The 14,697-nt window shown below is 36.9% G+C and overlaps 1 protein-coding gene across 2 annotated transcripts in view; it reads left to right on the top strand.

The window, feature by feature from the left end:
• The window catches only part of LOC145768547 (endoplasmic reticulum transmembrane helix translocase-like), a 29,569-nt gene that overhangs the window by 9,901 nt on the left and 4,971 nt on the right, over positions 1 to 14,697 (top strand). The window contains exons 4-23 of one of the 2 annotated variants that reach the window (XM_082580059.1): positions 159 to 231; positions 608 to 763; positions 1,463 to 1,651; positions 2,971 to 3,183; positions 3,445 to 3,571; positions 3,936 to 4,073; positions 5,618 to 5,731; positions 6,324 to 6,406; positions 6,582 to 6,684; positions 7,237 to 7,322; positions 8,010 to 8,105; positions 8,874 to 8,987; positions 9,995 to 10,120; positions 10,281 to 10,380; positions 10,841 to 10,953; positions 12,285 to 12,383; positions 12,617 to 12,707; positions 12,899 to 13,091; positions 13,757 to 13,905; positions 14,360 to 14,556. In XM_082580059.1, coding sequence (XP_082436185.1) covers positions 159 to 231; positions 608 to 763; positions 1,463 to 1,651; positions 2,971 to 3,183; positions 3,445 to 3,571; positions 3,936 to 4,073; positions 5,618 to 5,731; positions 6,324 to 6,406; positions 6,582 to 6,684; positions 7,237 to 7,322; positions 8,010 to 8,105; positions 8,874 to 8,987; positions 9,995 to 10,120; positions 10,281 to 10,380; positions 10,841 to 10,953; positions 12,285 to 12,383; positions 12,617 to 12,707; positions 12,899 to 13,091; positions 13,757 to 13,905; positions 14,360 to 14,556 — 2,560 coding nt within the window. Of the gene's footprint in view, positions 1 to 158; positions 232 to 607; positions 764 to 1,462; positions 1,652 to 2,970; positions 3,184 to 3,444; positions 3,572 to 3,935; positions 4,074 to 5,617; positions 5,732 to 6,323; positions 6,407 to 6,581; positions 6,685 to 7,236; positions 7,323 to 8,009; positions 8,106 to 8,873; positions 8,988 to 9,994; positions 10,121 to 10,280; positions 10,381 to 10,840; positions 10,954 to 12,284; positions 12,384 to 12,616; positions 12,708 to 12,898; positions 13,092 to 13,756; positions 13,906 to 14,359; positions 14,592 to 14,697 lie in introns of both variants that reach the window. The other variant, XM_082580060.1, reaches the window with a different exon arrangement.

Below are 14,697 nucleotides of genomic sequence, written 5' to 3' on the forward strand. Positions count from 1 at the left end.
AAATGCGTAATGTTTTCAATATATTAGTATATACGGATACTTATTGCCTACATTTTTTTACTTTCATCCAGTGAGATTATTTTATGACAAGCAGTCATGTTGTAATCCCGTCCTTTGCTAGATATATATTTTCATATCACATCAATATTTGATTGCAGCATGGAGATGGTCATTCCAGAATTCACGGAATTGTTTGTTGAAAGGGCATCTGCTCCTTTCTTCGTATTTCAAGTACGTTGATTTTGCTCATCATAATATTTCAAAATCATTGATTCATTTTACTATCAGCATGTAGTAATTTTGCTGAAATACACAATTTGATTATGTTTTATACATTCAAGTGTACTTTTGCATTGAATTGTTTTCTAAATGTTGTTTAAATTCACAGTCTAATATGAAAATATTTTTTTTATTTTTATCTACTGTATATAATTTTTACACTTAGGAGGGAGTGATTACCGATTTGTCTTAAAAAGTCAGGCAAGTTTCATGATATCATAAACTTGAACACTAGTTACGTATGTAAATTATGTTATGTATGTTATTTCAGCCATTAAATATTGTACACTGCGAATAACTAGTAATAACCATGTCATTACCTTTTTAGGTATTTTGCGTTGGCCTGTGGTGTCTGGACGAGTATTGGTACTATTCTCTCTTCACACTATTCATGCTGATTGCTTTTGAAGCCTCTTTAGTTTATCAACAACTTAGAAACATGGCCGAGATACGAAAGATGGGAAATCAACCTTATGACATTTATGTAACGTATACATTTATTTAGCGAGCTATTTTCATGTTAAGTTAAAACATATTTTGCCATACCGTATGTTGAAATTTGTGCAACAAAAATTTAAAATCATCCGTTCTAGGCTGTACTTTTAGAATCGAAAGAATTCCTTTATTTAAACTAAAACACAGTTCAGGCGAAATCTTCTTAGTAAAACTTTGAACTGTGGAAGTTATTGGAAAGGTTTGCATTTACTTTTTGGGCTTTGACAATTTTTGAACCACAAGTACAAGTTCATTTTGTAAGTAGACTAAAAACAACAGCGTATGTCACTGCTCTTCAACAGGCATTCCGTAAGATGAAAGGTTTCCGCGAGGATTGTTCGTTTTGTAGGATAATTGATTTCTTGCTTTACTGTATTGACGTGTCATTCTGAATTTTTAGATCACTGTGCCACATTCACACTCCAAGTAGGTCAGTTAGTTAAACAAGAGGATGAGTGCAGTCAATAGCCGGAAAAAGAAACTTTGATAGTTGTTGCGTCACTTGTTCATTGTTATGCTATCAACAAGAACGTTGTTGTTTTAATCTAAATTTCAGTTTATGGGGTTTCGTGACAAACGCGCAAGAAAATTAGAGATTCCGCGAGGACGAAAAGATTAAAGAGCGCTGCCATACATACAGAATGATTTGTATTTGGTAGCTGAACGAAAATTTCCATTCGCTTTTCAGGTGTTTCGATGCAGAAAGTGGCGTTTGGTTCGAAGCAATCAATTAGTCAGTGGTGACATTGTTTCACTGACGAGGTCATCTACAACCGCTGGCGAAGAGCGTTCCATGCCTTGTGACATACTTTTACTAAGAGGACGGCTAATCGTTGATGAAGCTATGTTAACAGGGGAATCTGTTCCGCAAATGAAGGTTAGATCTGACAAGACGACTCGATGCAAAAGAAGCCACTTGCTTTTTCGTAAGCTCAACTAATACTGAAATTTTTAAACAACGTGCAAGCGTCCGAGTGAAGTTTCATCAGAAGTTAAAGCTCACAGCTCAGACATAGACCATCCTTACAGTATATGCCCATTCAAGATTGAAAACACACTTTTAACGGTGTTATGCAATTTTTATAAGTCAGTTTAGCAGTGAAGATCAACTTTTTTAATAGCTGTTTAGTCACTAAACTCGTAACGGATCCGCGTAACAAAAGTGAACTCTTCGCTAAGAATCGATGGGAGTGCCGGTACTTCTACAATCTACAGTCTACACTAATCACGCACAACGTCACAATGTCTGGCTTTGATCTCCGAGTAATCTTGATAAGGCAAGGTTGGTTACAAAATTTGTTAAGTTTTGGTATTACGGTAAGAAAGAAAAGGCCCAGGGAAAATTCACTTTCGCTCACATGACACGCCAAAATACACCTAAAGAAAAAAGCCTAGTGAAACTTTGCACAGTAGCGTTAGTGTAGAAGTTTTCCGACTCGTGCCCAGAGCATTGTGACGCAAGAAGCCACACGACCTCGTTCGGTGGAAGTTAATCAAAAATGCGGCGTATTAAGCAGCTATACGGCGCTTTGACTCTTCAAGCGTACGTCGTTGGACCGATGAAAGCCTTTCAGAGTGACTTTGCTGAAATTTTAAAAAGCCTTCCAAACCGTAGCTATACTGTAGTTCTCAAATGGTGAAGAATTATCAAGATAAAGTGATTAAGCATGACGATCGACGCTAAAACTGGTGTGTCCACTGTGAGCCTTACTTTGTCCGCGGAGATAGCTGCTCAGACCGGACACGTTTGTCCGCCGTCAACAAAAACGAATTCCGAGGCCTGTAGTGTTTTGTTTTTAAGCAATCAGTAACATGTGCATAATTGATATATATCTGGCCTCTAATCAGATTATAATATTTTTCATTCTGCTAAAAGATTGTTTTTGTCTTGTGTTTTACGGTTCAGGTTTCTTGTAGCTTTTTCTAGTGTGTAAGGGAGGATTTGCCTTTAAAAATGCAGTGGACATTTTTGAAACTTTACCTTCCCTTTTTAGCTTCTTTAGAAGAAAAACTGTTTTAGAACTATTTTTTGTGCTAAATTATAACTGACCTGTCAAATGCTGTTTGACTATTTTGGTGTGAAAATATCTTTTCATGAACTCTACTGCTGCGGTAAAATGGTTAGGCAATACGCTTTTACTCCAACATCTTTCCGCTATATACACTTTACAGTATATCATTAGCTCTTGTTTTTAGGATCCAATTGAAAACAGCCATGGTGATACAATACTTGATCTATCCGTTCATTCGCGCGTTCATGTGATAAGTGGTGGCACACGTATTGTTCAACATGACCCGCCGCCTCGCAGGAACACTAACAGTAGCAACTCTGCACAAGAAGGGGCTTCTAGACCTCCTGACAATGGCTGTCTTGGATATGTGTTGAGAACAGGATTTAACACTTCACAGGTGTAATGAAATAATTTAAAAAAAAAGTTTCTTCGTTTTCTTTAGAATAGAATAGCTCTCTTGTTACTGATAGAATGACAAAGCTTTATCATTCTTTAAAATATATCAACAGTTTTTAAGTTAGTAGTTTGATCGAATCATTGTAATGAAGGTATGGTCTATTTCTTATGGTATATTTTACAGTTCTTGTACAAAACACAGCCGGAATACAGCGGATCGCATAACTTTGCAATTTGCTAATCAAAATTATTTTGTTACTAGGGAAAACTTCTGCGAACAATTCTGTTTGGTGTCAAAAGGGTCACCGCAAATAATTTGGAAACTTTTGCATTCATTATGTTTCTATTAATTTTTGCAATTGCTGCTTCGTCGTACGTTTGGGTAGTGGGTAAGTGAATTGTAATTATCTCTTTTAAAAATACAATTGTTGTCACAGCTAGTCTTTAATGCGTTCTTACTCCATATAAAAATGCGGAATGGCCCGTTTCGGTGAGTCCGATCCGTATTCGGTGATTTTTTTCAATTTTTTTTTTTAAATTATTGGGTACCGTAGCCTAATTTTATCATTGCCGTTTTAGGGTTAGAGGTTAGGAACTCACCGAATAGTAGCAGACCCATAAAAATGAGTGATAATGATAGTTTTGATTGAATTAAAATGTAGCAAACCGACTGATACAATTTTGTATGGTCATCACAAATCCGTTTTAATCAAAGTGCTAAAAACACGTGAAAACAGCGTTTTCTTCTTTCAGGAAGTGCCAACCCCAATCGCAGCCGTTACAAGCTCATACTCAATTGTGTTCTGATCCTCACATCCGTGGTCCCTCCTGAACTGCCCATTGAACTTTCTTTAGCCGTTAACTCGTCGCTGCTTGCCCTCACAAAACTGTGTTAGTATTATTGTGCCAGCTGTTTCTAATGTAATTGTACAGTTAGTTGTTTGTTTGCTGTTGCTCGCTGTGTGAAAGTAAAGATTTAAAGTTTGATATCGCCAAAGTCAAATCAAGTCCTTTGTCGTTATCTTACCGCAAGCAGTTTGCTATAAATCAAACGAGACTGTTCAACAGGCATCTATATCCAAAACATCAACTGAAGCGGATCGGTGCCAGTCTTATGCAAATATATGATGTAGATTGTAGAGTCCTATCGAAACTTTAAACTATTGAATTTCCTTTTTAATATGTAACATTCGATAGAATGTGCTATGCCATTTGCCCATTTGCTAAAATTTACGTATGTTCTTCAATTGTTCTGTATCCATTATTACTGTACAACACACTACACTAGTTCCCGGTCGTCGTCATTACTCCAGCCATCATAGTTCAGTGCAGTGTGCGATATCGGCAGATGCAATAAACTACATAAACTGAATGGTTCGATCAGCACGTTTGAAAGCTGAACTAAAGAGCGAGCTTGTGCTGCAAATAGTTGTTCTAATATCAATGTTATGTTGTACCATAAAGTTGGTGAAATATCATTCTCAAGTTTACTGTTTATGGTACATGTAAATAAACAACAAGTCTAAGTCTTAATCCAGTTTTATTTTCAAACCAGAGTTGTTACAAAAAAGAGAAATTTTGTAGCAACACTGGGGCCATTTTGGCAGCAAAAATTCCATGGTTTAAAGCTTTAAAGATATGATGGCAGATATATACAAAACGAGTTTACAATTATGTTGATATCGGAATTACATCTTTGCAAAAAGTGTCCATTGTTCAACAGGCTGCTTCAATTTTAGTTTGAGGTCGAAAAATGCGCATGAAACTTTTTCAGAATTATAAAGGTTTATTATACAATAGAAAGTGCTATTAAAAGTCTTAACTTTTTCTTGAAGTAAATCATGAGTAAATCAAACTTAACAACCAAAAGTGCAGTTAAAGAGCACATCGCCTCTTGTGAAACGTGCACTGACAATGTCTCGATCGACCAATTTAAAAGCATCTCTCGAGGCAGATCTGAATTTCAGACTAAGATCATGGAAGCCTTAAGAATCAAACGTAATAATCAGTCTCTCAACCGGCAGTTATTCGCCTGTGGCTCATCGTTCCTCTTGTGTGTGTTCTAATTGTTTGTCAAATGCCTGTAGTTTACACCTCACGTGATCTGTTTTCCACCGTATAATTTACTTGTAATCATTCCTGTGTCACTCGTTCAGTTTGTGCTTTTCGGTCTGGAGTGTCGTTGGTATACAGTTGCAGTTATAGTGCAAAGTCAAATTTACCTTACAATTTTCCATTTATGTATATTGCAGATATGTAATTCCTGATGAGGACACACGTATGTGTCGAAAACGTTAGAGTTTATTTTTAATTATGTTATATTTGTGTATGTAATTCTTCATGTTAAACCAGCTGAAGTTACTTTGTTTTATTTCTCTATGGTTCAATAAATCAAGAGTTTCGCCAAAAATCAAACTCACCTATTTTTGTTTCAGTCGTGTACTGCACCGAACCGTTTCGGATTCCATTCGCTGGAAAAATCGACATTTGCTGTTTTGATAAAACAGGCACTTTAACGAGTGATTGCCTCGTCGTTGAAGGAGTAGCAGGTTTGTCATGATACAAACTACTGTTGGAGAATTGCTGAACTTATGTTAACTCATCCAATCCCGGTAGAATCCTAAGAAATGAACTCTGGCTATCTTTCAAGCTACTGGCTTAGGCTCCGCTTAAATTTTATAGTTTCAATTCGTTTTAAATAATATTAATACATTGTTTTATTTTGTACCTATCGCGACAACATACGGTACACTGTGAATTACATATGCTACACAACGAGCACCTGGACGAATTTAAGGGACTTCCATTCAGCTGCTCTCAATTACTTTGTCATCCCATTAAGTGCCTTGCCGAAACAAAGCCGCGTACCCTGCACGGGTGTCGAGCCGACGTCAATCGAACGTCGCGCAGGCGTTCTCACCATTCAGTGAACCCTGCAGCCGTCAAACTGAGTTTCCAGCTCAATACCTGTGATGGCAACCGATAAATAAATTGTAACTAACCATGTTAACTACCAGAGGAATTCGTTTGTTTTCTTGAATCTGATATCAGATATCTCTTGAACCAGATATCGTTGCTACAATTCGAATAAAAACAAAATTTATTATTTTAACGTCGGATGACCTTGTTTTGATAATTCAGGGATATCGACAAAGTCAGATGATCTTTCTGATGAGAAGTCGAATCTTTGTCCAGTTCCAGAGACTCCTCCGATAACACAAATGGTTCGTAGCTAATTGCACTTTAGTTGTTCGTTTTTTTCTTCTACATCCAGTTTGCATCATGCGTTTCAGTGAAATGCTCTCGCTGTTGGTATGTCACTGATGTTGTTCTTGCACATTGATTGTTGTGCTCTTTTTTCTGGCGACCGTCACTTTAGTTTACATCATTTTCACCCAGGTCTTAGCAACCTGCCATGCGTTAGTTAAAATGGACGACGAACTCGTTGGTGATCCCATGGAACAAGCAATGCTACGAGCAGTGGAATGGAATTTGACAAAAGGTTCACTTTTCATGAAGCATCGAGTGCTAAATAGGATTAGACACAATTAAGCCATCAACATACTGTGGTGTGTGGTGTTAGGGATTTCAATGAGTTTGTTGAAATGAATGATTTATTTGTTGAGTTTGAAAATATCATTTTAAAATGCGAAAAGAATTTCACGATAGAGGCACATTGCGCAGATACTCCATGAACATTTAAATATAAAAATCAGCCAAACATTGGCCACCTTTTTGTAAAAACTTAATCTGTCTTATTTTTTATCTTATTGTTGGACAATTGTGAAGAATTTCTATTCTGGAGCCTGAAAACAATGCAGTTTCTGATCGCTCCACTTCAAAGCAGATGTATCTTTGTTTTATTTCGAGCAACTTCTCTGCATTTTTCAAGTTAGCGAAACTGCTAGCAACAACACTATTCAACTCACAAAATGAAATTCGTAAAAATGATGTTGTCTCACAATTCAACTCACAACGGACACATGGGATTTATTGTAAATTGTCTTCCTAAATTTTATTTAAAATAATCTCTACTGTTTGGTTTGTCCGTTAGGTGACGTCGTTATACCGAAGAAACGAATGCCAGGCCTTCAACCTTCCAAAATCGTTCAAAGATTCCATTTCAGTTCATTGCTTAAGGTTAGATTCGGTTATCTTTTTAAGTGTGTATTATTGAAGTGTGCATTTTTGAAGACATTAAGTTACGTACTTAATAATAATATTTATTAGTTACATTAAGATAATGCTGAGAATACTTAGGTTAAATGTTGCATTTATGCATAAAATATCGACCATATTTAGTCAATTGCCTTAATGACCTTTATTATGTACTTGATTGCACCACTACGTCTGCACTGGAACTGTCTGCTCTTAAAGCACTCAGCAACGCATATTTGTGTGAAATACAGCGCTATAAAAATTGACATATCTAGAATTATTTTATTTAAGTTAAGTCCATGGCAGAATATACTCTACAAGCCAGAATGTAGCTGCTGATCTAAAGCAAAAGCTTTGTTTGTAAAAATTAAGATTTCAGTTGTAATATTTATAATTTGTATCTGTACAGTTTTTAGTAAATGCGTCAGAAGCTATTTGCCTTTGTGCAATTACATCGATATTTCTGCACCGTTTTCTTTTTGATTCTTTTCTTCTCCCAAAACAATCTTCTATTTTCGTTGTATTCTTATCAAGAATGTACATTTTTAAGGTTTCATAAGAATTTTGGTGAAAATTGATATAATAATTCTTGTTTTCTGTACTGGTATAACCCATCGAGACTTTGCTGTACTACTGCATTAAGATTGATGTAGAGCTTTTTCGTTTCAGAGAATGAGTACTGTGGTTAGTCAAGAGGAGTTTGGCCAGACGGATTTAAAGTACTTCGCCACTGTTAAAGGAGCAGCCGAAACTCTGAAATCAATGGTGAAATATCTCCTTAGTTAATATAAAATCAAAAACTGTAGTGTTTGCTTAAATTTTATGTTTCAAATTTTGTGGAAGAAGCGGATTCGGTATATCTGATGCAAGTATTTTCTCATTTTTTGTTTTTGAAAGCTTAAATTGGTGATACCTTCTATTTCCATGCGAAAGGTTTACGAATTTTTCAGGCCAAGAACCTCTGCGTTTAGTGAATGTAAAATTTTTATCTCCAATTTTGTGCTTGTTAAGAAACGTGACATGTGCTTGATATTTGTTGGACTAATTTCCGTACTCGTTAAAAACGATAACTCGTTAGTACATCTACAAATCGAAAACAAAATAAAAAATATTGCCTTATATGAGGTGAAAACGTCAAGAGGAAAGACTGGCGTCGGATAAACGATTGGCGCTTGTGTTTTTTTGTTTTGTTTTTGTTTGTCCTATCCAGGCTTACACTCGGTGGTTGAAGATTTAGATTAAGTGGACGGGAAGGCAAGGAAGCCAATCTTCATGTCCACCTTCAGGCATGCCTTTAAGTGTCCTGCCAGAGACACAGCCGCATGCTCTTGAGCGGTGTCGAACCGACGCCCTTTCGGTTGCCGTTCCAGGGCTCTCACCACTCGGCGGCGCTTGTGGTTAACAACAAGAAAGGAGCGGTTTGTATACCTCAAATGCACACCGAAACAAATAAAACACAATGCTGAAAAAGTATTGTGGAAAGATTTGTCATTAATACGACCATGACACAAACTGGTGTCTATTTGTGTTTAGTTTTCGACTACTCCGGACGACTACGATCAGCAGCATCAAGAGTTAGCCCAGCGAGGCGCTCGAGTTCTTGCTCTCGGATTTCGAAGCCTTGGTAAAGGATTGACTTCACAGCAGGTTAGATTTGGAAGCGCTTTCAAACATTGTAACTCATTCGGTAGATGTTTTGTTGTTTTATCGGAGTTCAGCAACAACACTACATTTAACATTATAAAAAAACACAATAAGCGAACATTTTCGGCTAGTCATACAGCCCTTTTCAAACCTATAACAAAAATATTTAAAAAGAAAATAAAGAATCATAGCCTGCAACAGTATCACAGCAAAAAATATGGTTCATTCTTAACATTTGAGAAACTTCTTAACTGCTGTGCTTCTGTCCATCTTGCGTAATCTACTTGAGTCCTTCTCTGAACAATTAATTTACCTCTTAAATACCTAACCCGTTGTGCTGTGTAATTTTTTTCACTTATCATTTTGTGTGAGCAAGTTAAGCAGTTTCTTTGAAGCCGAAAACGTTCGCTGATTGTTTTTTGATTTTATAATGTTGAATGTAATGTTGTCGCTGAGTTATATCTGTTTATGGTTTAAAAAAGTTACCTTTCTACCCAAATTATATCACCGAAGTCTGTTGCAAAACCACTTTGAAGATGTGCAAGCAACACACCAATATTGTGATCGTGTCCAAAGTTATTTAAAATTGAATCACGGAGTTTGATCCCGAAAACATTACTCCGAAACACATTTTACACGTCAGAATGTCTCTGAATAAAACATAGTGTGTTGTGGATTAAAATTTTCTTACGCACTGCAGAAATGGTGGAGGGCAATGTGTACAAAATTCCACTTTCTTGTTGTCAAAGTGTTGCTATTATCTCTAAAGCTTTTTGCATTTTACAAAATCTAAATACAATGCTGAATGACAACATGGCTAGTTAGGCGAATGAGGTCTGCGTTCACAATATGGCTTTGCTACTTGATGCATTTAAATTCTTTCAAGGAGTTTTTTGCTTGGTCTTTTGCATCATTACAGCTATCAGTAGAGTTACTCGCACAGGTCATTTAACCTTTTTATTTGAGTTTAGTATTTCATGCCAGTTAACGCATTAATCTTGATCTCGAAGATACGGGATTTAAAGCGAGAGGACATAGAGAAGGACCTTACTTTTGCCGGATTTGTGACTCTTTCCAGTCCACTCAAGCATGACTCAAAAGCGATCATGCGCGAAATTCGTCATTCCACTCACTACGTACGTTGCAAGCTTCAAATTTTATTTACGCTTTTTGATATTTTAATTTAGCACTTGTCCACTTTTTCTTATGTTACTCATTTAGTTCTAATAAAAAAGTTCTAATCAAACTGACTTGCACTGACCTTTACGTGTCTTTAATGCGCATTTTCGTTGCTAGGTGACCATGATAACGGGCGACAACCCATTGACGGCTTGCTATGTCGGGAAAGTCTTACGATTTTGCACCAAAAGTGCTTGTCTTATCTTCACAAACCACGGTGGGTGGGTTTTGCTTCACAAACCACGGTGGGTGGGCCCATTTCAAATCTGTTTTGATGCCACGTTATCTGTTCCTTGCTGGAGTCTTCTAAGGTGTCGCATTCCAATAACTTAACAATACAGTGACTTTGCATCTGGTCCAGTGTTTCCGAGCTCATGGACCTTGCAATTTTATGATTTAATGCCTTGAAGCAAAGCACTCACATCATATACTTAAACTTCAATCCCGAAAGTGTTTTGAAGGTTAATCTGAATTTCTTTTCATTCAAATTTTTTTTTTATAGAAATGTTTTATTTTAGACAGAATACAACAGTAATATTCTCAAGAAATTGTTGCCTTGTAGTTGTTTCTATTATTAAATTTTTTCACGCGTTTGTTAAATCCTTAAAATACCTAACTTCTTTAATGGCTTCTCTCCAAGGCTTGAAAAGTATGACGATTGATGCTTTTTCTTTTAGGTGAGAACCAATGGAGTTGGCGGTCGTCTGATTGTAAGGCTGAAGTAGAACTTGACTTGAAAAACTGGAAAAAACTGGTTTCCAGCGGTTACGATTTATGCTTGACAGGTGATGTAAGTAAATGAATTGTTTTTCATAGAGTTATCGTAGTATATTGGCTCTCTGGTTTTGATACATTTCACTCATTTCCACAATATTCAAAAACCTGTGAAAATATTATAACTATGCAAGTTTTTATTGATCTAAAAATAAAAAAAAATTGACTTAAAAATTCAAAAAGATTGACTTTGTTGACCTAACTAAAATTTGACTAAATGAATCATTGTATCTTGCATTTTATATTTAAAATAAGGCTGCTTGAACGAAAAAATGTAAATCAACGAAAAAACATCGGAATTCTCAACAGAATATATTGGCACAACTGAATTCTAGCCTATATAAGCAGTGAGCACTCAACTAACTATACAATGAACATCACGGTCACCAAGAACAAGAGTTGAAATGTGACGTAATGTTCAGTTTAGTAGCCCATAGCCCTAAGAAGGGCTGCAGGAATTTCTCCCTGGAGCAGTGTAATGTCCATAATCACAACAAAAAAAGATTCAAGAGCTATTGTCAAAGGGGCGCCTCTGTGTAATCCATGGCACGCCTTTCAGTGTCTTGTCAAAGACACAGCCACATGCTCTTGAGCGGTGTCGAACCGGCGCATATTTCACTTTCTGGTCTTTTGATATTCATTATTCTGGAAATGTCGTCATTGTTTTGTAGTAGCTAATTGACCAAACGATAAAATGGACCATTGAATAGTTGACCAAACGATAAAAAGTTCACTTTTTATTGATCTATCAAACTAAGGTTTTGAAGCCTACTTCTTGTGTTCAGAACTCTTACTAAAAACCACACTGCAGTAAGTTACTAAAAAAAACTTGACTTGATTGACTTTACTTGCCTTAATTATAACAAAAAAAAAATCAATAGGGAAATGATCATGAGAAGATATAGACTTTAGACAATTAGGAATAGTAGATTGGGCAATAGGTATTAACAGATATTGAAATAGTTAATCTGATTTTTTATTTTCGAACCAAAAAAAAAATCATATAATCGACTGATTTTGATTCCAAAATTCGTCATGTTGGGCTGCCCATCATGTCATCACTGATCAAGATGATAATCATATCATCACTGGAGATTAAGCTATTACTACCCGGTCAGAAATTATCTCTTGTTACCTATACCACCTCAGCCACATTGTATAATTTAGTAAACCGTCTAATGGAGCCCTTGTAGAGAAAAATATCTAGAATTATTGCTCTTATATCAATTATTTCCTGACGACTGAATCATATTTTAGTTTAGTCTTAATTCTTAAAATTTTCATCAATTTATTGTGATTGAGGCTGCCACCAAATAGTCCTCATGATCTCAACTATTCAATGTTCAGGGTTTGTCTTATCTGCAATCGGTCAATGTGAAGTACTTGAACAAAATCATCCCTTCGGTGCGGATATTTGCTCGTGTCAGCCCAAAGCAAAAAGAACAGGTTTGTAGACGTTTATCTGCACACTTGACCCACTATTGCATACAACTATGCATTGATGTCCAGAGACTAACGTAAGAACATGTCGTTTTATCACTTCTTCTTTATGATACCTTTTCAGTGTAGTTGGCAATTATTGTCGCATCATAATTGGAAAAAGAACAAATGAGCGATAGCATTTGCACAGTTTTTATGCTTGTCAACAATCATGTGATTTGCACTTCCACCTACCACAGGTCATCACCACCATGAAGCAGCAGGGCTTCAACGTGCTCATGTGCGGTGACGGAACCAACGATGTTGGCGCATTGAAACACGCGCATGTCGGTGAGTTTCAATGCGATTGAGCTTGTGATGTGGAATAATCGTGTATTTTGACTCTGGCACTCAGCTCATATTTCTACTGCGATTCTTGACTATCATGTCATTTTTATACGGTGCATAAACGGTAACTTGAGTTTGATGGGTAATCGCCTTTTAACTGCAATCAAAAACCTTGAAATCCAGTGTTGCCACAGGTGTTGCGCTCTTGAGTCATACTTCTGGGGCAACTTCTCGTGAGGGTCTGAAGTCGAGCAAAGATAAGAACTCTGACACCAAAGGAAAAGAAAACTCCAATGAAAAGAAAACTGATCTCGGGAAGACAGGAAGACCTCGTTCTCGTGGCGCTCCAAGATCCGACAAAGAAGCACCCCGCCTTCCCAAGAGCCGGTAAAATTGGTTATTTTTGCTTTTAGCCGTCACTTTAAAGCTATTTCTCTGTTCTAAACTTTTTCAGTGCGCTGTATATTGAGGCTTATCATGCATTGCTCTCGGTGTTTAAAAAGCAGACAGCTCCAATGCAGCTGCATGGACATGTATCCGATTACATTCCTGTTCTAAATCCATTTCCTAAGTGCCGATTGCGTTCTGCTTAACGAGATTTGTACCATTTTTATAGTCTTCAGTTATTAGTGTCGAGCCATCGTAAATATTAAATGAAAATTGCTCCCTTGGATGGGGTATTAAAGGTGGTAGTGGTACATTGCACTGCTAAAATAGTTTGCGAAAAGCTCCATGTACAAATGCAAGACCCAACTAGTTTAGCATTCTAGGGCTGAACGCATATTATTGATATTTTTTAAAATTGTCAACCAGAGTTGGAGTACTGCTATATATTCACGTAGATTCAGTTTAAATATTTCATTTTCTAAACGATGTCATAAAGGTCTTTATTTGTCATTTTTTCTCGTTCTGGGCTGTTGCGGTGGACACACAATATAAAAATTATATCTGAAAACAGTTTTTGTTTTTTTCTTGTGCATTAAAATACATATAACCAAAGTACACCTTGCCATTTTTTTGTTGTATTTCCCTTTATGTTGTTCTTTCTTCAGCATGCAGCAGCATCAAGAAGAGTTAGCACGAAAGCGTCAGAAGCTGCAGGATATGATTGGAGAAATGGAAGTTGACCCACAAGTTGTCAAGATGGGGGATGCAAGCATAGCCGCCCCATTTTCTTACAAGCTGTCCAGCATTGTGGCAAGTACGTTTACTAGGGTGAACAAACTGTTAACCTAATGTTTTATAGATATTTTGGCATATGTTGTTTTTCACTAAGCCACGTAGTAGAAATGGAATATTTAAGTCGGTCATGTGTGTGTATCCGGTTTTAATCCAGTGTTGCCCCGTTACCGAGGGTGTCCGGATCTACCTCAACATGCCGCAGTCGCTTTCACATCCCGTCTCCACGTTGACCTATTTAGACTGATTTCTTTCAGCTATCCGATTTTCTTGCTTTCCCCTTCAACTTTCCTTTTCATGATTTCTTGGTCTTCCTACTTTCCCTTGATTGTTCTCTCGGTACCCCAGCACTCTTTTCAAAATATCATCTTTATCCTTCTTCAAAACGTGCCCATACCGCTTCACTTTAATCTCTTAAGATGAATATTTATGTAAAAGCTTAAACTGTAATCCACCCTCTTCAACTACCTTTCTAGTTTGCCACATCATCAAGCAAGGCCGCTGTACTCTGGTCACGACCCTCCAGATGTTCAAGATTCTCGCATTGAACGCTCTGGTCCTCGCGTACAGTCAGAGCGTGTTGTACTTGGACGGTGTCAAGTTTTCGGATGGTCAGGCCACCCTTCAAGGCTTATTATTGGCTGGCTGCTTCCTCTTCATATCAAGGAGCAAAGTTAGTGAACTATTGTCTTTCTGATAAAAAAAAAGGTAATTCTTATCAATTGTAGACAAAAAATCTGTAGAACATTGTGGTTTGACCAAAGCTAACATACTTCCAATAGCTTGTTCTACTCAGAAATTAATGAAACAAGAT

Source organism: Aplidium turbinatum, chromosome 4 (assembly GCF_918807975.1).
Source record: "Aplidium turbinatum chromosome 4, kaAplTurb1.1, whole genome shotgun sequence".
Lineage (NCBI taxonomy): Eukaryota > Metazoa > Chordata > Ascidiacea > Aplousobranchia > Polyclinidae > Aplidium > Aplidium turbinatum.